The 22567-nt window shown below is 53.6% G+C and overlaps 8 protein-coding genes across 8 annotated transcripts; 1 reads left to right on the top strand and 7 right to left on the bottom strand.

The window, feature by feature from the left end:
* Window positions 1-346: 346 nt before the first annotated feature.
* On the bottom strand, window positions 347-2011 carry ASPACDRAFT_55411 (MFS transporter; the record flags this gene model as incomplete). Its single annotated transcript, XM_020202992.1, has 3 exons — window positions 347-1569; window positions 1616-1731; window positions 1785-2011. 3 exons carry the CDS (start codon window positions 2009-2011, stop codon window positions 347-349), a joined length of 1566 nt encoding a protein of 521 aa, XP_020051408.1.
* Window positions 2012-3016: 1005 nt separating this feature from the next.
* Window positions 3017-4870, bottom strand: ASPACDRAFT_55410 (uncharacterized protein; the record flags this gene model as incomplete). The annotated part of the gene is made up of 3 exons (XM_020202991.1): window positions 3017-4468; window positions 4538-4796; window positions 4863-4870. 3 exons carry the CDS (start codon window positions 4868-4870, stop codon window positions 3017-3019), a joined length of 1719 nt encoding a protein of 572 aa, XP_020051407.1.
* A 2140-nt stretch (window positions 4871-7010) lies between these two features.
* On the bottom strand, window positions 7011-12111 carry ASPACDRAFT_1891979 (uncharacterized protein; the record flags this gene model as incomplete). The annotated part of the gene is made up of 4 exons (XM_020198647.1): window positions 7011-7202; window positions 7428-10149; window positions 10201-11023; window positions 11076-12111. The coding sequence occupies 4 exons, from the start codon at window positions 12109-12111 to the stop codon at window positions 7011-7013; spliced, it is 4773 nt and encodes a 1590-aa protein (XP_020051406.1).
* A 307-nt stretch (window positions 12112-12418) lies between these two features.
* On the bottom strand, window positions 12419-13650 carry ASPACDRAFT_37041 (TauD/TfdA dioxygenase family protein; the record flags this gene model as incomplete). Its single annotated transcript, XM_020200267.1, has 3 exons — window positions 12419-12576; window positions 12630-13346; window positions 13431-13650. The coding sequence occupies 3 exons, from the start codon at window positions 13648-13650 to the stop codon at window positions 12419-12421; spliced, it is 1095 nt and encodes a 364-aa protein (XP_020051405.1).
* A 2132-nt stretch (window positions 13651-15782) lies between these two features.
* On the bottom strand, window positions 15783-16291 carry ASPACDRAFT_48172 (uncharacterized protein; the record flags this gene model as incomplete). The annotated part of the gene is made up of 3 exons (XM_020202079.1): window positions 15783-15920; window positions 16024-16098; window positions 16283-16291. The coding sequence occupies 3 exons, from the start codon at window positions 16289-16291 to the stop codon at window positions 15783-15785; spliced, it is 222 nt and encodes a 73-aa protein (XP_020051404.1).
* Window positions 16292-17294: 1003 nt separating this feature from the next.
* ASPACDRAFT_127540 (uncharacterized protein) lies at window positions 17295-18210 on the top strand. Its single transcript, XM_020197036.1, has 3 exons — window positions 17295-17594; window positions 17652-17725; window positions 17870-18210. The coding sequence occupies exons 1-3, from the start codon at window positions 17399-17401 to the stop codon at window positions 17993-17995; spliced, it is 396 nt and encodes a 131-aa protein (XP_020051403.1). The 5' UTR covers window positions 17295-17398; the 3' UTR covers window positions 17996-18210.
* Window positions 18211-19156: 946 nt separating this feature from the next.
* On the bottom strand, window positions 19157-20698 carry ASPACDRAFT_127537 (FPP/GGPP synthase family protein). The gene is made up of 4 exons (XM_020197035.1): window positions 20526-20698; window positions 20303-20457; window positions 19834-20242; window positions 19157-19722 (listed from the first exon to the last, which is right to left on the bottom strand). Exons 1-4 carry the CDS (start codon window positions 20643-20645, stop codon window positions 19390-19392), a joined length of 1017 nt encoding a protein of 338 aa, XP_020051402.1. The 5' UTR covers window positions 20646-20698; the 3' UTR covers window positions 19157-19389.
* Window positions 20699-20720: 22 nt separating this feature from the next.
* On the bottom strand, window positions 20721-22081 carry ASPACDRAFT_127536 (uncharacterized protein). Its single transcript, XM_020197034.1, has 4 exons — window positions 21644-22081; window positions 21460-21584; window positions 21073-21403; window positions 20721-21003 (listed from the first exon to the last, which is right to left on the bottom strand). The coding sequence occupies exons 1-4, from the start codon at window positions 21922-21924 to the stop codon at window positions 20937-20939; spliced, it is 804 nt and encodes a 267-aa protein (XP_020051401.1). The 5' UTR covers window positions 21925-22081; the 3' UTR covers window positions 20721-20936.
* Between the last annotated feature and the right edge of the window lie 486 nt (window positions 22082-22567).

Here is a 22567-nt window from a genome sequence, read left to right as displayed (position 1 = left end):
TGCTTCAGGGATTGAACTCTTCTTTAACTAGATCATACACAGATTACAATGAAGGTATCGGAACTAATCCCCAACCGTTGCACTTAATCATAAATGATTGGCTAAAAATGGTTCAAGCTAATTCTTAACCAGTATAGATCACACCCTACCTATCATGGATCGCTGTTATGGCCTAGGATCTCGATGCATATCCTGCCCATCAATGCAGCCCTATTTTCAGTATTCTAAGCAAAGCCAACCAGAGCAACAGCATCGGTAATCCAGCACCGACTAGCCCACCCTCAAACCCGCATTTACTCAAACGCCTCAACATTCCCCCATAAATCTTCAGCACAGACAAGACCGCCTAAAGAATCTCCGGATTCCGAAACCGTCCCTTCCCCTCCCTCAACCTCCCCCCAAACAACACAATCCCCGCCATCCCCGCCACCCCCAACACCGACACGCCTCCCAGCACACTCGACCCCCTCCCCACCCCCAGATTCCGATACAGGGGCACCCCGTAGTGAATCGAGCCCGCCGCCAACGCCGACCGACAGAAGTCGTTCGCCGCGAACAGGCTCGCCGCGTACCGCGGGTACATCTTCGGCAGATACAGGAACAGACACTGGAAGATGACGAAGACGCCGCCGGTGTAGAGGACCACGCCGATTAGGCTGGGGAACCAGTGGATCTCGCCGGGGCGGGCGGTCCAGCCGAATAGGAAGAGGCCGACGGGGAGGAAGATGGTGGCCGGGAGGGCGGGAAGGAGGTTGCGTTCCGGGGGCGGGGTGGGGGTGTTGTTGCTGCTGTTGCTGTGGGGGGTTTCACTCGAAGGGTCGGGTTTGGTTTCATGCTCACCCGGAATAGGCGGCCGGCGGGAGAAGACGTACGGCACCAGGATCAGAAAGTACACCGCCGCGGCGAGGACGCATCCCACCAACACGCTCAGATAAAATAAGGCCAACGTCCCTGTCGAGACCTGGTACCCCTCTAGATACGCCACGGGAAACGAGTCGAAGAAGATGTAGTAGCTCGAGTAGATGAAGGAGGTGTACAGGTTGACAAAGAACACCGCGGGGTCCTGCAGGGTGATCTGCACCGGCTTGACGAGGTAGAATTTGAGGCGGGCCCAGGCGCTGATGGTCGCGTCGGTATGGGCAAATCCCCGCCGGAGCCGGACGGTGGGAGCGTACGTCTCCGGCAGCACGAACAGCATCACCCCCACCGGCGCGGACATGCACGCGATCAGCCAGATGGACCAGTGCCACGAGAGCTGGTACACGAGGTGGTCGGTCAGCAACGGGCCCAGCGCCGGCCCGCAGTACGCCGCCGCCGTCCAGAACCCCAGCGCGTAGGGGTATTGGGTCTCGTCGAACATGTCGAACATGCTGGCGGCCCCGTTGGCCAGGCACGGGCTGCCGAAGAAGCCTTGGATCGACCGCAGGAAGACGAACGCGCCGAAATTGTCCACGCTGGCGGCGCCCGCCGTGACGGCGATGAAGATCACGAAGCTGCTGAAGTATACCACGGAGCGACCGACGGAGGGAACCTCGCTCATCGGGCCCCACAGGAGAGGGCCGGCGCCGTCTAAACCTGTCAGACGACTCAAACCCTGAAAGAGGTGTATACGTACAGCCGAGAACATAGGCGGATAGCCCGAGTAAAGCCCGCTGTTCGCTCATCCCCATCTGCTTGACCAGCACCGGCACAGCCGACATGTACATCGCGGATCCCGCATAGACCACGAAGCTGACGCAGTGAGTACGAACGAGCGTGGCCAGAGATCGAGTCGGCAGACTTACGTATAGGCGTAGATTACGCTGGCGGTGAACACCTTGCGTGACAACGGCCAGTTCTTTGGGTTGGCACTGTGGGCCTTCCAGTCATGGCTGGCTGAAGCGCCCTTGGCTTCGGGGCTAGTAGGTCTCGCAACATTTGCTGATGAAGCATCGTGGTGTGTTTCCCCACGACGGTGACAGAAGGATCGAAGGCAATAGATGATCGGGAGGTCCGACAATGTCTGCAACATGGCTAGCCAAATTGCAGAAACGCTGCGACAGTGTACGGTTAGACGCACTCCTGAGCGGCGAGATCGAGTATATAAGCAACTAATGCACGTCATACTGTCACAGAGCTCCTTTCGATACCTACTTAGTCGACTATAGACATCCGCATGGCGTAGGCTCTTCACACCGGTATCCCCGCCGCTTGGAATGTGAGCTGGAACCCTTTTGCAGATCAGCAACCCAAACAGGTATCATGCAGGATTTTAAGCCTGGATGGGAATGTGATTTAACCCAAACAGGGGTCTAACAACTATTCGAGCTTGTTGAAGCCGGATAAAAGTCGCGAACATGATTCGGAGCGATTTCCTCTGACGTCTGAAGCATTCCCGACCAACACGATGAGGGATTCCCCCATGCAGTGTGAGATGTGTATGCGCCCGAGAACGAGAGTAGATTCCGTGTGAGGAATGAGAGAGGCGAGATTAGTCTAGAGTGGGATGATGGCGTCAGAGGGGATATGTGCCATTGTAGGTAGGAAGCCAGACGGCTGGCAAAATAAGGATGGACTGATCATGAGAAGAAGCCGGAAGATGGTGGTTGGGATCCGGCGAGTTATTTGGTGAATGAGATGTTAATGGGAGTAGAGAGAGAATGAGGTTGACGTTCAGATCAAGGCAACCGCCCGCCGGCTCTGCCTCTAGCATTCACTAGCACCACTGGCACCACCACCACCATTACTCACTCACACTCACAGCACCACAGCAGTACACACCACACCACCGCATTATCCTCCTGATTCTTGGTACTCACTCGATGGAAGAAGCACGTTCTACCCTGAAGATCTTCTCCCATGCAGACAATTGGATTCAAGTCCCGCCCCAGGCGAGTGGCGACGTTCCAAATGGAATCGGCCCATATGGGATGTTCCAATGTCATACGTGAGAGCTTTTCATTTGCTGTACGTACTGATTTTCGAGCGGCCAGAATCGACTTCCATACATCGCTTCGATGCTAATCTCTTTTAGTCCTCAGCACCCACACTCACAACACTTGTCTGCTCCCACCGCGCTTAGCCGACAATAGCACGAGGTCACAATGGGCACATCCGCCGCCGCCATCGCCAGATCCCGGGCCGGCTCGATCAGCCGCGCCTCACCCAGCTTCTTCTGCCTCACCAGACACTCATGCAACCCATGCAATCCCCAGACATTATTGAGCCGGCCCTTCCGCCGCGGAAACCCTTCCGCCATACCCAGGTCCTCCCGAAACACCCTCTCCGCTTCAGCCACCCGCCCCTGCTCGAGCAACAACCCTCCCAACGCATGTCTGACCGGCTGCATCCACGGCGGCGGATCCCCGTAGGGCAGATTATCTTCCAGCTCGGCCGCGCTCGCCAACGTCTCAAACGCCTGATCCACCTCACCCCGGCGATATTCCAGCTCGCCCTGCAACATCTGCGCGCCCACGGCCAACACATCGACCTGCTTGCTCGGCAGACTCGCGATGCGGGTAGTCGGCACCTTGCCCCTGGCCTCGTCGAACCGCCGCTGCATCGCCTCCGCCTCCTCCACCCTCCCCAACGCACTCAACGCGATGCCCTTGGCATACAGCACCGTCGCATACGTCGAGCAGTACAGCTCGCGATCCTGCGGCTCCTGCAGCCCAAGAATCTCCTCCCACCGGCCGAACCGCACCAAGACATGCGCGCGGTTCCCCAGGAACGACTCCACCCAGTCCGCGACGGGGGGACTTTTGATGCGCAGCGTCTCCTCCGTCACAAGCCCCTCCAGCTGCCGTACGGCCTCCATACTCACAGCGAACTGCCCCGCAATGAGCGCAGAGTACAGCTTCGCGCAGATGTTATGCACGCGGTACGCGACGTACAGCGCGCCGCCGACGCCCGCGCCCGTGCGCCCCTCCGCCACGCACCCGGCCACATACGTCTCGTCCGCGCGGATGGCGTCCGAGTTCGACTCCACCGAGCGCCGGTAGTCGCCGACCGCCATGTCGATGTGCGTCGGCATGTGCAGGAGATGGGCGGCGTCGGGCGCCGCGCGCCGCAGCCGGTCCGCGGCCGGCAGCGCGATCTCCGGGTACGGCGACATCTCCATCAGGTGGATGTACAGGTGGCACAGGGTCGGGTTGTGTTGGGCCTCGGGGCCGCCGGTCGCGAATGCGGATTCAATCAGGTGGCGCGCCTCCACCGTGTGGCGCCCGCTGGGCTCCCCCGTCGTCAGGTTCCACAGCCCGCGCGGCGAGATGCACATCAGCGCTTCGATCAGCAGGGCCGTGATGTCGATGTCGTCCGGGTGTTCTCTGTAGGCGATGCGCATGGCGTCCGCATAGGCTTGGTTCAGGCGGGCGAAGTCGATGGGGAAGTTGCTGTTGTCGGAAGCGGTGGATGCGGAGCCGGTGGATGCGGACCAGCGCGGGAAGCGGGGGAAGAGGGCGGTGATGAGGGCTTTTTCGGCCGCGGTGGTCTTGGTGGTCGGGTCTTTGGCGAGTTCCAGGGCGTGGGTGAGGGCGCACAGGGCCTTGGTGATGCTCACTGCCAAATCGGCGCGGTCGAAGAAGGCCCACGCTTTGTTGTAGTTGGGGCCGAGACTGTAGGCGATGCCCCAGTGGGCCATGGCGCATCTGGGGTCATGTTTGATGGCGGTCTCGAAGCAGCGCAGGGCTTCTTCGTGGTTGAAGCTGTAGGCCCATTGCCAGCCGCGGGTGAACCAGGTTTGGGCCGCGGGGGAGGTGGTGGTTACTGTGCGGGTATAGGTGCCTAGATTGTAGTAGGCATCGTCGGGTGGGGGGGTTCTAGAGATGTTAGGTTGACAGGACGGTCGTAGATGCAGACAAAAGAAAGGGAAGGGAAATACTTACGCTGACATGACGGTTATTTGCAAGATGGGAGACGTGGTGTGAGGAAGAAGAGTTGTGTTGTGGAAGAGAGTTTGGGAAGATAAGCTGGGTTGAACTTATAAGGCGGGAGCGGGGTAAGCAAGGCATTGCCCACCTCGCCGAGCTGCGGAGCTGCGGGGCTGCTCAGTGTGGCGGACCTGTCACTTTGACTGGTGTAGGAGATGTAGATCCCGCCACTATTGCAGCAATGCATAGCAGAGGATCTGTGCACTGCATCCATCCATTTGTGGCTCGAGAAAATCGGCGATTGCAGGAGGGTGACTGCAAATTCAATGCACAACAGTACCCGTAATCGGTAGCACTTGAGCATGCTGTAGAATTGGCTACTGACTCTCTAGGTTGTTGCAAAATCATTGACAATTGTAGCCATTTGTCGCTATGATTATGCTATTGAGGGTACCAATTGCGCAATGCCACACTAATTTTGCCAATTGAAAATAAAATAGTCTCAAGGCAGCCGGAGAAATATTCTCTGCAAAATCTAGAGAGCAGAGGACATTTATGATTGTAAGTACATGTTAGAAATGACACTGCGATGATCAGGTAGTACCACGTTGGGGGACCATATAAACCATCAGCATCATTTAGGGCCGGGGCAGGATAGCGTCTCTGGCCCGAAGCAAAGACACTAAGCATACACTACCGGTTACCGTTAGAACCAAATCATATTATCTGACCCTTTAGGACGAATTGACTCTGCTGAGTTGTGTTATCTAAATCTGAAACAAAGCATTTTATCCCAGCTTTCGACTTACTTGGTTTCACAGGATGTCATTCCATGCACATAAGACAATTATCGAGATGAATACTGCATGAGGTGAATCACTCGCTGTTGATGGATGTAAGAATGGCCACTACTTGAAGTAATTCATTTCCTCCATCAGCCCTCGAGATCTCTGGGCTTGTTCTTTCTCCTCGAGCATCTCAACTTCCAGTCAAATCAGTTGCAATTGCTTTGCAATATCCGTATTCCAGCGCAGAGAAGAGGCGCATCGGAACTGTCTGAGTCAATTGTGATGTCCAAAGTCAATAGAGGCATAGCCCGATTGCCATGCTTCTTTGATACATGCCTCCGCGATTAGGTATACAGACAGAGAATCAGAAATTCCAGGTCAAAAGCCACAGCATAGGATCTCCAAGACCGCTGTCGCCAAAACCAGTGACTTCTTGCCAACAGTTGCAGAGTCTCCAACACCAGCTACCTTGGCGCATTCGGCGTTCTGCAACTACTTGGAGCTTATCCTCCTGGTTGTTACGCCTCACCAACGAGTGGAGAAGAGGAGCGGATCGCAACCGTGTGAATGCGCCTTGACGTCCAAGGCCCACGAACCAATGTTTTTCGTGGATACGGCCGAGTGCATAGCGGTTTTATACCTGCACATACACATGTGCGGGTTCCTCGTTTGGATAGGCTCCACGTGAGTCCGCCGTTTAGGCGTTTTAGAGCGTATGTTTCCCATCCTAGGAACAGAACCCGGCAAATCCCTGGCGCAAATGCTGCAGCGAAGGAAACCCTGTCAAGAAATAGGTCGATAGGCTACTTTTCAGTACCTCATCTCCAGCTGGAACCTAGACGGAGAAGCACTTTATATCTTCGACTGCTGTTCTGCAGGGTCAATCGCAGTGAGAGATGACCCAGAGGCACTGACTGCCTGTGGTTGGGAGCAAGAGCTCTGCCAATTGGAGCTGGTATTCCAAGATCCCCGATAACCTTGTCGAGATAAAGAGATCAAACAGCAGCGTTCTGCCATGGGCCAGATTCTGACCTAAATCTATTGATACCCGTGCATGGGATAATATGGAGAATGGCGTTAGAGTTCGAATCAACATATCAATGGTGAGGTTGATGCTGAGCGCTGATAACTTCTTGCGGCGACTAGAGCTTCAGTTCAAGCGCAAAGCGAAAGAAAGCCATGAAGCTGCCTGCGATGCAGGACGGGTCTTTTGTCTTATGCTTCGTGTACCGCCTTTGTTGACGAACCTGCGATTTGAAATGGCGTGGCACCTGACTGAGGTGACCGCTCCAAAGGAAACCAAGGACAGGTTGGATATAATCAACATAAGGCCGGACGAAGCAGTTCAATGTGAGCTTGCAATGCACCCCACGCATTAAAGTGGCTCACATATGGCCTTGAGATGGCTGTAGGTGCTGCTGTCGAGAATATTGGAGACCTGATGGTAGAGGTGATGAGGAGAAAGAGGAACTTCGAGGGGGGGCTTTGGTCGAGAAAGATAAGTGTTGCCGATGAACAGTTTTGTGGCTTTAACAAGCTTGGTTGTGATGGCTCGGGCCTCACGAGACTAGATGTGTTAGATAGTGAGTGTCTTGGTATGGATCCTCAGCATTTGCTTGCTGCCCAGGTCTGTCTCTGAAAAGTGTATCATCTTAGCGAGCCAAAAACCCAGGAGACAATGTCAACACCGGGGACGGTGGATGGTATCTACGAGCTCTTCGTCCTGCTTCTTCGTCCTAAACCTCAGCCTTCTGTCTAGTCACTAGCATAATCGACGAAATAATAACTGCACCATTTCACCATGTCCCTCGTCCACCGCCCATGATAATGCATTCATTCCAATCCCGTCTTCTGCCTCTGAATTCGCACCCCTCTCAAGCAGGAGTTTAACAACTCGGGTAGATCCCCGCCTCGCAGCCCATAACAATGGAGTCATGCCCGCAGTATCCGTCGCCTCCATCTCCGCTCCGTGGTCAAGTAGCAGCTCTGCGACGGACGCCCAGCCCGCCTGTGCCGCATAAACCAACGGCGTCCTGCCATGATGATCTCTCGCCTCCACCTGGGCCCCCCTCCTGAGCAGGAGCTTGATGACTCGGTGGTCCAACTGGCCCGGAATTCCCTGTCGGAGGCCCCGCTGCACCGCCTTGGATAATGGAGTCGAGCCATCTCGGTCTTCTGATTCGAGATCCGCGCCATGTTTCAACAGGACTCTGACCACGCGCGCATGACTCCACAGTGCCGCCCATGCTAACGGAGTACTACCCTGGTTATCCTTGGACTCGATGCTAGCACCATTCGCCAGCAACTGCTCTATCACCCGAGCTTGACCCCATTGGGCGGCCTTGGCCAAGGGGGTGTTGCCGTCGTTATCTCGGGACTCCAAACTGGCACCTTTCTCAAGCAACAGCTCCACTACTGAAGGATGACCCCGACGTGCGGCCTTGGCTAATGGAGTGCTGCCGTTCTTATCTCTCGATTCCAAATTGGCACCCTGCTCGAGCAACAGTCCTACCGCCGAAGTATGACCCCACTTGGCCGCATATCCCAACGGAGTCCTGCCATTTTGATCCATCGTCTCCGCATCGGCGCCATTCTCCAGAAGCAGCTTAACCAGCGCGCAGTGTCCAGACTTTGCTGCCTCGGATAATGGAGTTCTGCCGAAGTTGTCCTGGGACCCTGGATCAGCTCCATTCTTGAGGAGGAAGTCGACCAGCAGATCGTGCCCGTCACGAACTGCGTTTGCCAATGGCGTGCTTCCATCGAGGCCTTTCCCGTTGATCCGAGCCCCTTTCTGAAGTGAAAGTTGTGCAAAGATCATGTGACCTCTCGCCGATGCCGCGAAGAGCAGTAGCTGATACATCTCGTCCCTCGACCCGGGATCCGTGAACCGGTCGAGAAACAGCTGTACTATGGAATCATGTCCATACTTGACGGCCTGCTCCAATGGTGTTTCACCCTCATGGTTCTGGAGTTTCCAGTCAGCTCCTCGATCGAGAAGAATCTGTACTGCAGACTCAAGCCCATCGCGAGCTGCCACTGCCAAGACCGTGTCACCAAAGTAATTCTTCTGGTCAATACTAGCGCCACGCTCGAGTAGCGATTGCACCAGTCTCTCGCTGGAGGATTGCACCGCCCACTCCATTGCAGTCATTCTCAGATCAATATCAATATCCCAATGTGCGCCGTTGTCCAACAGTAGCTGGATCATCTCATCCGACCGGAGGTGCAACGCACTATTCAGCGGCGTCGAGCCATGACAATCCCGTGTCTCGATGTCAGCGCCGCTCTCAATCAGCATTTTCGCAATAGCCTGGTGTCCCATTGCAGCCGCACGTGCCAACGCTGTCCGCGAAAGATTCGTATCTTTTGCCTCCAGTTCAGGTCCCTTTTGGAGAAGAATTTGCACCACTTTCTCGTGACCGTTTTCCGCCGCCAATGCCAAAGGAGTCCAATTGCTGTTATTCCTGGCGTTGATGTCGGCGCCTTGGACCAGTAGCAGTTGGACTAGTGTCTGATGGCCTTGAGCGGCAGCATGCGACAGCGGAGTCATACCGTAGATGTCTTTCGCGTCAGGTCTCGCGCCCCTGTTGAGCAGCAACCGAACCGTTACCTGATGATTCCCCGCTACTGCGTGGAATAAAGGCGTTCGGTGAGAGGTGCTGTCCGTTGACTTGACATCCGCGCCTCTATCGAGAAGCATGCATGCAACTATATCGTGTCCCTGCTGAGCTGCGATAGACAGTGGTGTTTGGCCATTTTGATCTCGTGGGTCGATGTCGTTTGTTCCTTGGGGAACAGCCATAATCGCCTGCGCCAGCCCAAAGAGTGCTGCCATGTGGACACCCCTGACCTTTCGCTGTAGATCATGTGAATACAAGACCTGGCTAGAAGATTGAATTAGGCCATCATCTTCTAAGAAGGCTCGAACCGCAGGGCATAGAGAGGAAGCCACACGAGCATGATGTCCCCACCAATGTGCGGCGTAGTCGTAGAGCTTGTATGCCCGTAGTCTTCGGAAGAGTGCTGTTCTACTTGCACAAGGCAGGCGGAATGTGTGGAACGAAAGGTACTGAACACAAGTCGATGCAATCTCATCGTCAGCATCTGGAAACCAGTGCTTTCGGGTCCGATCGAAATATTCCTGGGTGGTGTAATGCACCAATCGCACAGCATCGCTTTCTTCGTCGACTGTCACTAATCCAGCACAAACAGAGAGGATGTAGGTAACTCTAGGAATGCCGCTTTCATCGAGGTCAGTATCTCCTTCTTCAACCGCCAAGGCATGCTGCAGTTCTGACACTTTCAGTTGCCTTCTTGCACTCGTGATCCACTTCAAAGCCTTCTCTGCTGCCTTTCGAAAGGCGCTGGGTTGGCTCTTGACTCTTTGCATTGCCTCGGAATACGCATAGTCATATGCATCAGATCCATGAGGAAGCTTCTTCAGAGCTGTTCGGATCGCTCTTGGTGCTTGAAGCCCCACAAGAGATTCGAGGTAGAGTCGCACAATTAGAAACCTTGATCAAATAGTTGTTAGCGTCTGTGTTCACTGTGCCGGGGTTTCGTACATTCCCATAGCCGCTTTGATAATTTGATCTTTGATTTCTTCTTGCAATGCTGGATCTTCGATGACAAAGTCCGGGAGTCGGTCCAAATGGCCAGCGATATAGCTCCGAATATCCTCTTTGGAAGCCGATATTGTTTGCATAATGCATGCCGTAAATTGTTTCTCAATCTCGGGAATAGGTCTGGAAGTAGCAAGAAAACTGAGATTAGTTCTTGACTGGAGAGCAAACATCTGTGACAGAAGTTGTCGCAGACGACCATCAGAAGTCAACAATTCATCCAAGGCATCAACGACGACAAAAACCCGCCGATATGTGGAAGTGACTACCAAGAGCGTTTTGGAGAGTTCGTCGAATGAGGGCCGCGTGTTGTGTCTCTGGTGTTCGAGGAAGAGCTCTTTCACTGCATCTGGAAGAGAGGGCTGACCTTTGCTCAGTTGCTTTATGAGGCTTGCAAGTAGGCTTTCAACTGTTTGCTCTTTTTGCCGGTCGAATGCGCAGTAGAGATATGCAAGACCTATCGATTGATCTGGCAGGAATGCTGCGTGGAGATTATCAATCGCGATCGCTGCTATCATCGTTTTGCCCGAGCCCTGAATTCCTTTGCAAAACACAGTCTGTCTTTCTAGGCTCCGCCACTTGCGGTACCGAGCTGAATCTAGGAACCATTGTCCTGTTCCAGGCTGCCTGTTCTTGAGTATGTCGCTATGACGGGAGCCATATTCGGCTTTACTGAACCAGTTCAGGATGCGAGCGTCTTCTTCTTTCTCGAGTTGCGATCGCATCGACTTGACCTGGGTCTCGGTGCTCCGTATGGTCTTGATCACTTGACTTCTATCAGACACGTACGATCTTAGTTGAATTCGGACGGGACTAACCGTCACCAAGAACGCTTCGAACTGGGAGCTCTGCATCAACCTCGCTTGGCTGGACGTAGTGAAGCAGTTCCTTCGCGCACGCCGCCGCGACAGCTGCGGCATATGCCTGCCAGGACTTTTCTTTTGTCGAGTCTGCATAGTCGCAGATGCCGCGAATGACTATGCACGGAAAATTGTTCATCAGCGCAGCGGCCTCCATCTCGATGCATAGCACATTTCCGTCGAAGCTCTGGTCAATTTTGTTCCGCATATTTGCGTCCTTGATGACCTGGTTGCCAGACGCGATCAACCCATAGTGCACTTGGGTGCTTTCCACATGCCCTAACTCGTTCCGTGCTCGGTCTGGCGCGTCCGGGGACTGGGGATCTATCAGCGAGGCAGATTGGGTGTACCGAGGGACCAGTCTGGGAAATCTTCTGCCCATTTCGTCTAAATACTGAGGTATCTGATGCCCATTCAGCATATGCCGGGTTCGCATTTTGGCCCCTGCTGTCAGCAAAGCGGTAGGCGGATTGTTGAGCGCGCCAACAGGCTTGAACGTTCCATCCTTCTCTGCTTTACCCAAATCCCACTGGATCACCCCGGAGAATCGATCGACTGGGGTGCTGATGACCACGTCCCCGAGCCTGACCTTGGGAGGAACGCCGCCACCGATGCCAACCATAAGGACCACGCGAACGGACTGGAAGGTTCGAGCCATTTGGTTGGCACAAGTTGCAGCTGGATTGTTTCCATACTTTCCGCTCGGCAGGCAGGCTATCACCACCTGGTGGTGACCGATAGATCCAAGGGTATAAGTATTAGGATCATTTGGCGGTTTCGGGAGGTCGGGGTGGATCTGATCCAGCATGGCTGTTGCTGCAACCTGCTCCTCTTCCAACGCGCAGATCCAGCCAACCGTGTAGTCGTTGCGGGTTCTTGTGCCATGCTCCCAATCACCCATTTGTGTCTTATACCGCAATGCGGGTTGGTCTGAAAGGCCTATCGTTGGCCAAACCAGCGTGTCGGTCGACCAAGTCTCAGTAGTGGAAGACATGATTAGAAGATGCACCGAGCAAAGAGACAGAGTCGGGGGCCCAAAGTGGGGTTAAATCGGGGTCGGAACGAACTGGGCGGCGCCTGCCAACTCATCAGGCTAAACCTGCATGCTCTAGCGCTTCACTTATGTTGGTCCGGTTCTTCTGATACAGTGTAGTTACATATGTTATATTCCTTAAAAGTGTGAGAGTGACTTCCGGGAAATTGAGTTCTCACAGACAACCATCGTTATTCGACCCCAATAAACAGTACTCCATCTCAATCCCAGATCTGTTGCAAAACAGCTCTATACAAACCTACCGCCATCAAGCCGCCTCCGCCGCCAACGCCTCCGTCCTCGACCGACTCTTCGGATCCAAGTACGGCGCCTCGCCAATACCCACCGCACGATGCCCGAACCGCTCCCCAAGCCCCTCATAATCAAACGTCGCCGTATGGAACACACTCCGATTATCCCAGATAGCTGCCGACACATTAGCCCAACCACCCTATCCCAAGCAAAAGCACCAAACTCACCAATATCATTCGCATTCCTCCACTTCAACCGCACCTGCAAATCATGATTCTCGGCCACGACCCGCTTAAACTTGTCCAACACCTCCTCCGACTCCTCCACCGTCAACTCATTAATCACCTTGGGAAACGGCCCAATCGCAAAGACACTCTTCCACCCGGTCACCGGATTCGTCCGGACCACCGGATGCACGGCCGTCAGCTCCGCGCCCACATTCAACGGACTGCCCCGGGCATCCGTATAGATCCGCACCTCCTCCGGGTTCCGCTCCGCCGCCTTGAGGAACCCATCCCCGGAGAACGTCGCCGTCAGCCCTTCGAGAAACTCGCGGTATTTGGGCGATAACCGGTCGTAGATCTCGTACCCGGAGGCCCAGAGGGTGTCGCCGCCGGTGCGGGGCAGTTGGGTCAGCCGGAGGGAGGTGTAGTCGGCCGGGGCGCCTTCGAATTGGATGTCCGAGTGCCACTGGGCGGAGTCGTATTTGCGGCGGTTGAGGGCGTGGCTGGGTCCGAAGAGCTTCTTGCGGGCGAGCGAGCTGATCGTGCTGATCTCGGCGTCTCCAACGCCGAATTCGTTTGTGTTGTTGAGGACCGGGTGGATGTGTAGGGTGGAGGTTGCGGGTTTGCCGCTGAGTTCGCCGAGGCGCTGGACGAGGTGTTTTTGGAGGGCGTCGGTGAGGTTATCCTGGGCGCGGAAGAAGACGACGCCGCGTTGGGAGACTTGGGTTTGGTTAGTTGGGGTTCCTGGGGTGGAGCGGGAGGGAGGGATGGGGAGTTAGGGTTGTTGTGGGGTGCGCTACGTACTGGTGATGGCCAGGTCGCGGACCAATTCGTCTGCGTTCGGGGCATTCAACAGGTCATCAACGATGTTGACGGTCGGATACTCGCGTCCGATCACTGGGGTGGTTTCTTCATACTCGTACTTGTCCAAGGCGCCGCTGACCTTGAGGGGTTTGGGGTATTGTCTTTCCGCGTCGGGGTGCGGGTGGATGGGGATGGGTGTTTCGTTGATTCCGGGAGCCATGGTGAAGGTCCGAGCAAAGGATTGTTACGATTGATTTAATCTGGTAGATAATGGAGGGGTTGTCACAACCGTCTATTCCGTCTATTTAAACCACTACAGAGCGATACTTCGCCGGGCGAGTCAGTCAACACATCCCACCTTATCCCGGACGTATCACGCAATCCGCAATGCATGTTATGCAACCACCAACCAACAATGCATCAGATTTTCGGTACTTGATGTACCCCGCATGTCGCCTTATGGCGCAATATGCCATCTTATCAAGTTTCAATTCGGAATTTTGTTGTCCTATCGGACATGATGCCCCTTTATGGAATGCCGAGTCCCGTTCACTCGGTACCTGGTTACTTGCCGGAGGATGGCCAAGGGTGTACAGTACTGGGGGTTTTCCACGTCATGCTATACGCAAAATGGCCCGGTGAAACCGGGCTGGCTAGACATTGCTGCATCCATTGTCGTCCTATCTAGTGAAATAGACATCACTTATCAAGACAATAGCCGACAAAACTCCCACAATAGCCACAACAAGTACACACAATCGACTTCCGCAAAGTATCGTCGTACAGATCATGGGTACTAGAGTTGGCCGCCAAGTCGTACCCAGTCCATCGGACCACCTCTTGATAAAGATGGAGAGTAGTTATGAGGCTTACAGTCTCACAGCCAGTAGGAAGCAGCATCGGACGGAACCCCATCCAAACTTCATTCCATTGAATCTATCCCTCGCAATATGTACGGAACGGGGTAGCTTGCTGCAGCTCAGGTAGGACAATCCCTAGCTCCAGCATGCATCATCTCGGGGTGTATTTGACTTTGCTGCATGCAGGACAAGGATCAACAACATAATGACTGATGCTTGACTGCGGGTGTGTGTTCGGTGAGCAACCGCCACGGAACGCATATAAAGTTGGAGCGGCAAAGGCGAATTTGCTGAAGAGTAGGGATAGTAGTGATGGTGTCTGTTGCAGTTGTCCGCATGATGGCGCAAGTTGAAGGCAAAGGCTATTCGTCGATCCAGTGTCTAGACGACTTACCTTGGATCTACCTTCCCTGGAGCGATACCGATTCTCTTCCAGGATCCGTACTTTCTTAGGGTTGGTTGCACGCGGGAATTCTGTCTGCGACTGGGCTTCCGGAAACCACATAAATTCACAAACCATGAAGGATGCAATTAAAGCACGAAATGCTCAATAGAGGACACTACACAAGAGGAGCTCGGACACGGGTCGACTGAGGGAAGCTGATGGAGACGCTGCCGGTGGTATCTAGACAGACTTGTTCAATTTTCTGTTATCGACAGAGACCCCAGAAATAGGACTGATCAATGCCAATCGGTTGGCCGCATCTTGCCAGGCTGAATTGGGAAATCCTCCCCGGCCGCAAGTACATGACGCCAGGGAGGATCTTTTGCACGAGCTGCAGCCTATGTGAGGATTCACTCGCGATTGGTGGACTGGTCCCAGGATGCGAGACTTCGGATGCAAGATACTGGGTGAGGCGATTATCGCACAGGTGATACTTATGGCAGACGGGGTCAAACTGTGGACGATAAAAGACATGCGGCTCGTCGGATTCTGGCCACAAAGGCACAACTAGCTCTGTCCAGACTTGATCAGGCCCATCATAAACGGTGGCGACCTTGGCCTAAACATCATGAACCGTGCTACCATATAGGACGACCATGTGTAATCGGAGTGAGGGTCTTCTGGACAGCACATAGAGTTCATTCGGGTAGACGATCGCTTGGTTGAAGAATGCCACCGCGATATGCTCCGCTTTCCGCAAGAGGTGATACTCGACGCTATAACGACAAGTGAAGCTCGTCAGAGACAGACTGGAGATCCCCTTGATCAACCAGACGACGATGATAGCAAACACAAACAACAAGTTGAAGGTAACCGGCGATCTACAATGCCCAAACTACTGGGATGCAACCGTACTCTCTCCATGAAAAGCAGCAATCGCACAGAAAAGCAAAAGGTATCAATTCTTCCCCATCCACATCTCCCAGAAATATGCACTTCAAGAACAGTCGCTCAAAAACTCCCCAGCACAGATGCACGTAGTGTCTCCATCACAAGCACGAACCCCGCTGATCCCACCAATCATGCCTCGCTCGCGTCTCCGAGAATCTAGGCGAAGGAAGGGAAGCACTCCTGGAGGGTCTTGTTGTGCTTGTTCTGAGCGTGCTCGGTGAGGGCGGGGGCCTTGGCCGTCTTGAGGAAGGTCGATCTGCAGATCTGGCAGATGATGTCTTTGGCGGCTTCGTTCTAGGGCAGCGTGAGTAAGATCCCGTGGCACGATATTTTCCTCCCTTGCCCCCGACTCTCTCCTTTCACTCCCATCTCATCCGGAAGCAGAAGGGATACGTACGGCCTTCAACTGCGACTTGCCACCCTTGCCAGCGTCCTTGGCGTTGCGCTCGCGCTTCATCTGGGCTTTGGCTCCCTGGAGAATCGGTCGTAAGTATTTGGGAATCAGTCTACACCGGGAATCCCGGTGTTCATTTGCATTTCTTGTCCGCTCGACTTGAGCAAGATTCTCAAGCCACGTTTCCATAAATGCGCCCGAGAACCCGACTCAAGTCGTCGCATCGCATCTTGCAGAAGAGAAAAGTCAGTTAGTCGCTTACGTTTCCCATAGTGACGGTTGTGGTGCTTTTGGCAACGGTGTGAAGAAAGGTGGAGGATGAAGAGATCAGGGGTTGTTGGGAGAATGAGTGAGATGCGGGGGAAATTTTTGTCAAAGGAGGCGAAGCGGGGAGGGGGAGTTTTTTTTCTCGCGCTTATCGTCTGCCGTCGGACATTTTGGTCTTGCTGAATTTGGCTTAGTACAAAAGAGAACGCTAGGCCTGATAAGAGTTGAGCTCTTGGCCTGAGGCAGGAATAATGGTTCTAGAACTCGCTCGGGATGAGCCGAGGTTGTGGGTTTGGGTTATCACGGGCGATTCCATGGGTGGGAGCATAGCATGCGATCTAACAACTATCGATTTCAATGGTTAGGAGCAGGGTGGAATTGTGTAGAGTATAGCATTTCTTTATCAGCGAAGCTGTCTTCTTTTACCTGCTATATACATCAGATGTTGGTCAGGTGTAGTAGGGCTGCTCGGTTTCTGCTTTTGCCCTCTGTTGCGTATTGACTTAGATAAGCGGGGTTTACAAAATGCCAGGGCGACCCATAACTAGTAAGTTACAGTCAGAACTCTTGATTTATCTGCACTGTGGTGCCGAACATAAATCCTGTGTCAACTGCCAAGTGCCATGCACAAGCTCTCAGCCATATGACAGGTCACTATGAAGATGCAATAAAGCCGATCACAGTTGACCCTGCATATCATTGCATCTGAGACGGCAGCCCCCTGCTACGGACCTTTCCTTCTGGTTCTTTCATTCATACTCCTCTGTAGAAGTACAGTTGAGTTGACTTCATTTCTGCGATCCAGTTGGATTGTTGAAGTATGATGGGTTCGATGATTATCTGCCAGGCAACCAGAACGGCTACATCGGCTTGACCAACGACGTAGCCTTGGAAACTAGTAGATGCATCATAGACTTTTGCTGGCCGATCACGACGTCCATCATCTGACATATAACCGATCTTCAGGAGAGAGACAAACTCAATGCTCGCAAGGAGTGATATAAGAACCTACATTCCTCGAGACCATCAACCTCAACCCAGGATCCGAAAACCCACAAGCCATCTTCCAATCTCTATTCCTCCGCCACAGAAAACCTGCAAACCCTCAGAAATGCATCTCACCACTTTTCTCCCCGTCCTCCTCCTCTCCTTCTCGGCGACCACTCTGGCCCAAAAATGCAACACCGACCACAACCTCAAATGCTGCAAGGTCCGAGATTCGCTGGCCGACGGTGCGGTCACCGACGTGACGGATGCAGCGGGTGTGGCGCTCGACCCGGAGTTGCTAGGGCTTGTGGGCGCTGATTGTACGCTCCCCCCTTTGCAAAACAATCTTCCACAGCATGAAGCTGACAAACGAGCAGGTGACACGGTTTCAACAGCGACGGACTGTGATGTTGCGCGGGGATATGCACTGGCGTGTTGTGCCGGGGGCTCGGTATGTTCTTCCTATGCGGCGATCTTCGTGGTTGCGTTTTCATGGTTGCTGAGCGAGTTGGATTGGTTCTCCTTTCCGATTCGTGTGAATCGGCTTTTCTACACTTCGGTATGGCTAACGCACGAATTTGTGCTTGTTTAACAGGGAGACGACGCGGCTGCGGTATGTCAGAAGCCGATTCCGGGACAGACGGGTAAGGCAGTGGATGAGGCTTCAGGCAAGGCCTCGGACATGGCGGGGGAGAAGGGGGTGGAGGAGGGCAAGCGCTGAGTAATACATGGTTTGATGTCCAATAGACAGGAGTGCAGGCATATTTCGCGTGCTGGAATAAGACCCCCAACTCTCAATGGATTAGAAGATAATTGCTATCCTATCTGTCATAGCGGCTCATAAAATAGCCCCCTAAGCAATGCTTCAAGACAGATCACCTCGTCAGCTGCGATAAAAGTCAATCATATTCGCCTCTGCATCTTATGACATGAGAGACTCAATAGTTGTTTAGCTGTCGACCAGATGTGGGACGACTAAATGACAAGCTCCGAGTACCCCATCCAGACTCTCATAAACTAGGCGGCCCGAAGATCCCCGGTGACGCTGGCGACGATTCATCATCCAAACAGGGCTATCACAGTGCGAGGATCGGCTGCGACTACCCCTTTCCAGGCGATGAAAGAGGCTTGTAGTACATTTGATCTACACCCTGACCACAGGCTTGGTCAAGCAGATTAAGATCCCCCGCTGGGCGACTGAGACCATCCTGGAGAAGTTTATCGGTCCTCGTCCGTAGTATACGAACACTTTCCCCTTCCCAGATAAATTGTCCATTTCCCCATGATCCCGAATTCGCACGTACGACCCACCGTGCACCCTCCATTTGTCTAATTCGAGAGTGAGAGTCTCGAGCACGAGCATACTGCTTATAGCCTTTCTCCCCCTCTTTTCCAACCCCGCTTTTCGACCTTCCACGACGGTATGAAGTGATGATTGGCAGGCTAACCGAGAGATATGCTATAGGTAATTTAACAGCAACTGATGCAGACTTTACCGATCAGCCGCAACATGATATATGCTGTTGCATAGGAGATTCTCCCTCAATGAAGAATACTTCTTGGAGACACAGCACCGTCGACCACTCCATATGATCACTTCAGTAACCCCATTAGTTCCTTTGCTATCGGCTACGGGTGTTGGAAGACAAGCGACGAGTCTCAGAATCCAATAGCGTCAGAATGTAATGTGTAAATGTGGGCTAGTGGGTACTGTGAGACCGTCACAAATTTCCTCGGCCGTGACATCAGTGCACAAGATAGAAAGCTCCTTGCAGACGTCCCAAGGATTCAAGATGTCTGCGGCGATGATTTCCACCCGTCCACCCCGGGCTGTTCAAGTGTGGTGATCAACCCCAATTATACTCTTTATAAGTGATAAGAAAATCCGTATCATCTTGATAGAAACTGCTTCGTGCTACTGACCTGTGACCGCAATGACCCAGATTACAGTGGGACCTTGCTCGCATGATTGTGGGGGATGGTAAGGGCCAATGCAAACGTTCTGGGTCCCATGCTCTCAGCCAGTCCCTTGTACAGAAAGAAACGGCATATCCATCTCTCATCTCTCCCCTGAACCATACATAGACGCCAATCGTCTGTTGGAGACTGCACTGCTCAAACCCTCAGACGCGAAACCAACCCCCGAAACCCAGCATTAACCCCCAGTCTCCCCTCAACTTTGCCCAACATCTCCATAATCCCCTGAAGAATCTCCACCAACACCTTCCCCGTATACTCTAGCGTGCCGGCACCTTTCAAAAGCTCAACCACCCTCTCCTTCACCTCATCAGAGACCCCTCCTCCCTCCCCTCTATCCCCAGCATCACCAAAAAGCAGTCCATAAACCTCCTCGCCAACCTCACCCCCCTGGACTCTCAACAACCAAACTAGCGGAAACGAGAACTTCCCCTCATCCAAATCCTCACACCAACCTTTAGTCACCGAATACTACAGCACCACAATCAGCAACAACATCCAACCCGGGATCCTTCTCTTCCCCCCCTCCCCCCGCCCCCCTAAAACCACCCAGACACAACAAGAAAGGAGCAGAGAACTCACCTCTCCCGTCAAATTCAACAAATCATCCCTGACCTGATAATACCTTCCCAGCAAGGTAACCAATCCCACCATCTCCTCATCCACCTCCCCGCTAGCCCCGAGCACCATCCACCGCACCACCAATCGAAACAGACTCCCCGTCTTGAGATCCACCATGCCCAGATACTCCTCCACCGTTGGACATTTCTTGGTGAATGTCCAGTGAAGATCCAGCGCCTGCCCTTTTCCGAGATTCTGCATCTCCTCGAGGAAAATACCCAGTGCTTGGGGCCCGAGATGCTGCTGGATAGAGGCGGTCAGGGTGATCAGGGCGTATGTGGCTGCGTTGACGGTCGGTCCGGTTCCGAACCGCGTGTGCGCGGAGGGATGGCCCCGGCGGAGCGGGGAGGAGTCTTCTATATCATCTAATCTGTTTTTCTTAGCGTTACTTGGGTATTGAAATGAAGGGGGGGAATGGGAGGGGAATTACATGAGGATCGTGGTGAAGAGGGTGGAGGTTATCTCGCGCAGGGGTGCAGTGTATTCTTCCTTGACCGGGAACCATTCGGTAAGACTCTCGATGAAGCTGGAGAGGGTGTTTTTGCCGGGGAGGGATTGGGTGTATTCTATTGGCGCTGTGCAGAGCTGGTGGGTTTCGTTTTAGTGAGGGGGAACCTTGGAAGGTGATGGGTTTGGGGGTGGGGGAGGGAGACCTTTTCTGCGGATGCGTTTTCGGGGTTGAATGGGGCGAGGAGAGTTTGTCTCAGGGATTTGGTGATAATGGGGGATTGTTCATGGTCGGTGCTGTTTGGCTGTGAAGCGTGTGGTTCCATGGTGTGGGTTAGTCGGATGGAGCGATGGGATGGTTTGGGTAGGATGATCAGAGGTTGAGGTTTAAGTATAAGTTAGCCGCCGCTAGTGCTGTAGGCTACGTACCCCACTCTGCAGTCAGCCCTTTGGAGTAATTCAACTCAACCTTCTGCATATACATATACATTTTTTCTATTGATCTTCCCCGAATCTATCTGTAGGCCAGCCTAAGGCACTCGCATGCGGGTACTTGCAGCCCAACTCCCCACCATCCCCCACAACGACCACCACTACCGCTCAGGGACGACCCAGATCTAAACCAGATCAATCTGCAGACCCAGCGTAGCATTTAAAACCGAGTTTCCATAGAAGAACTCCGTTCTATTCCAGCGTTAGCAACCCCGATCACCGCATTACGACATATTCCCCGTGAAAGGAGAAGAAACTCACCCCGCATTGCCAACATTAACATAGGTCTCCTCCGTGAACCGACCCAAGTTGACCATCGCCATCAGCCACTCGCGCAGATCGCCCTCGAACGACCCCTCGAACTGGGTATCCGGGAGCAGCGAGCTGACGGTAATGCCGGAGTCGTCGTTGACGCCCTCGTACAGCTTCCAGGAGGTGCCGAACAGATCGTCGATGGTGGCGACGGCGCCGTCGGTCCAGCCGATGGGGAGCTGGCCGCCCTCGTACTGCAGCCAGAGCATTAGCTCGTGCGAGGAGGAGGAGGTCGAGTCGCCCTTGACGTCGTTGGTCATGAAATCGAAGCAGGTGTTTCCTTTCTTCGTCAGTTTCGGGCCCTTCGGGTGCAGTGAGCTGCAACGGGGGGCATACCCTTGAAAGCAGTGGTGTTGGTCCTGGTCCAGGTGTAGTCGGCCGGAATGGAGGAGATGGCCGAGATTTTGGTCTCGAGGTTCTCGGTGAGGCCAACGAAGGAGTAGCCCTTGGGGACATTGTTGCTGCACCCGTCTTGTTAGTTAATGTGCTTCTGGGGGTTGACGATGCCAAGGGAACATACGTCGCCTCCACATATTCGATGTCCGTCACACTGCTCCAGACAACCTCCTTGGTGCCGTTCGCGGAGGTCGTCTGCGACTCGTAGCCCGTGCACTGGGTACCGACCGTCTCGGCGGCATTGTAGAGCATGTTGTACACGATCCAGGGGGTGTCCTGCAGGATGATGTAGTCGTAGTCGCCGCAGAGGGTGGTGGCCGACTGCGCAGCAGCGCGGCGGGAGACGGCGGGCAGCGCCAGCGCTGAGGAGAGGAAGAGGGGGGCGAGAGTGGCGGAGAGATGCATTGTAATGAGTGTGTAAATAAAAGAGTGAAAAGATTGTAACGAAAAAAAAGAATGCAAACAATGGAGAGAATAAGTTGGAATGGAAGGCGATGGCTGTTCTTAAGGATTAAGCTTAAATTAATGGTGTTCGGATGGGAGGGCAACAAGCTGAAACGGTAGTGGGGAGAGGCAGATGAAGGGATCAAATGGAACCACTCTGAGACAGCGAGCGGATGGCATTGAGAGGTGGGTATTCGATGGGTGTTCTGATTTGCAGCCCACTTCGATCCAGCCGTGTAAGATGCTTAGCACACGAAGTTTCCTTGATTACATTGTTGAGCTTAGTCTGCTTGATGTAGAGAGCAGATAAATGGGTGTATAAGCAGCCCTTAGCTTCAATCAAATAAATCATCTCACATATATATGATTCCCTATCTATGTCTAAGATGGCTCGATGCCATTCTTCACAGTCATCCTTACTATCCGGTGGTAAATTCCACCATTCAGATCAGAATTTGGAGGGGGTCCAGTGCAGTGGGCCGATCGCGCTGCTTCTTGGCAGGGACAGCCCTAGGTTCTCAGCTCCTTTTCCATTTCGAAGATCTGATAAAGGATCTTCGAGTATATCTCCTATCTCCTGACATTATAAACTCTCCTTTTGAAT

The sequence above is a fragment of the Aspergillus aculeatus genome (assembly GCF_001890905.1).
Source record: "Aspergillus aculeatus ATCC 16872 unplaced genomic scaffold ASPACscaffold_22, whole genome shotgun sequence".
In the NCBI taxonomy this organism is placed as follows: Eukaryota; Fungi; Ascomycota; class Eurotiomycetes; order Eurotiales; family Aspergillaceae; genus Aspergillus; species Aspergillus aculeatus.
Note: the sequence above shows the minus strand (reverse complement) of the source record. Positions and strands in the feature narration are given on the sequence as shown.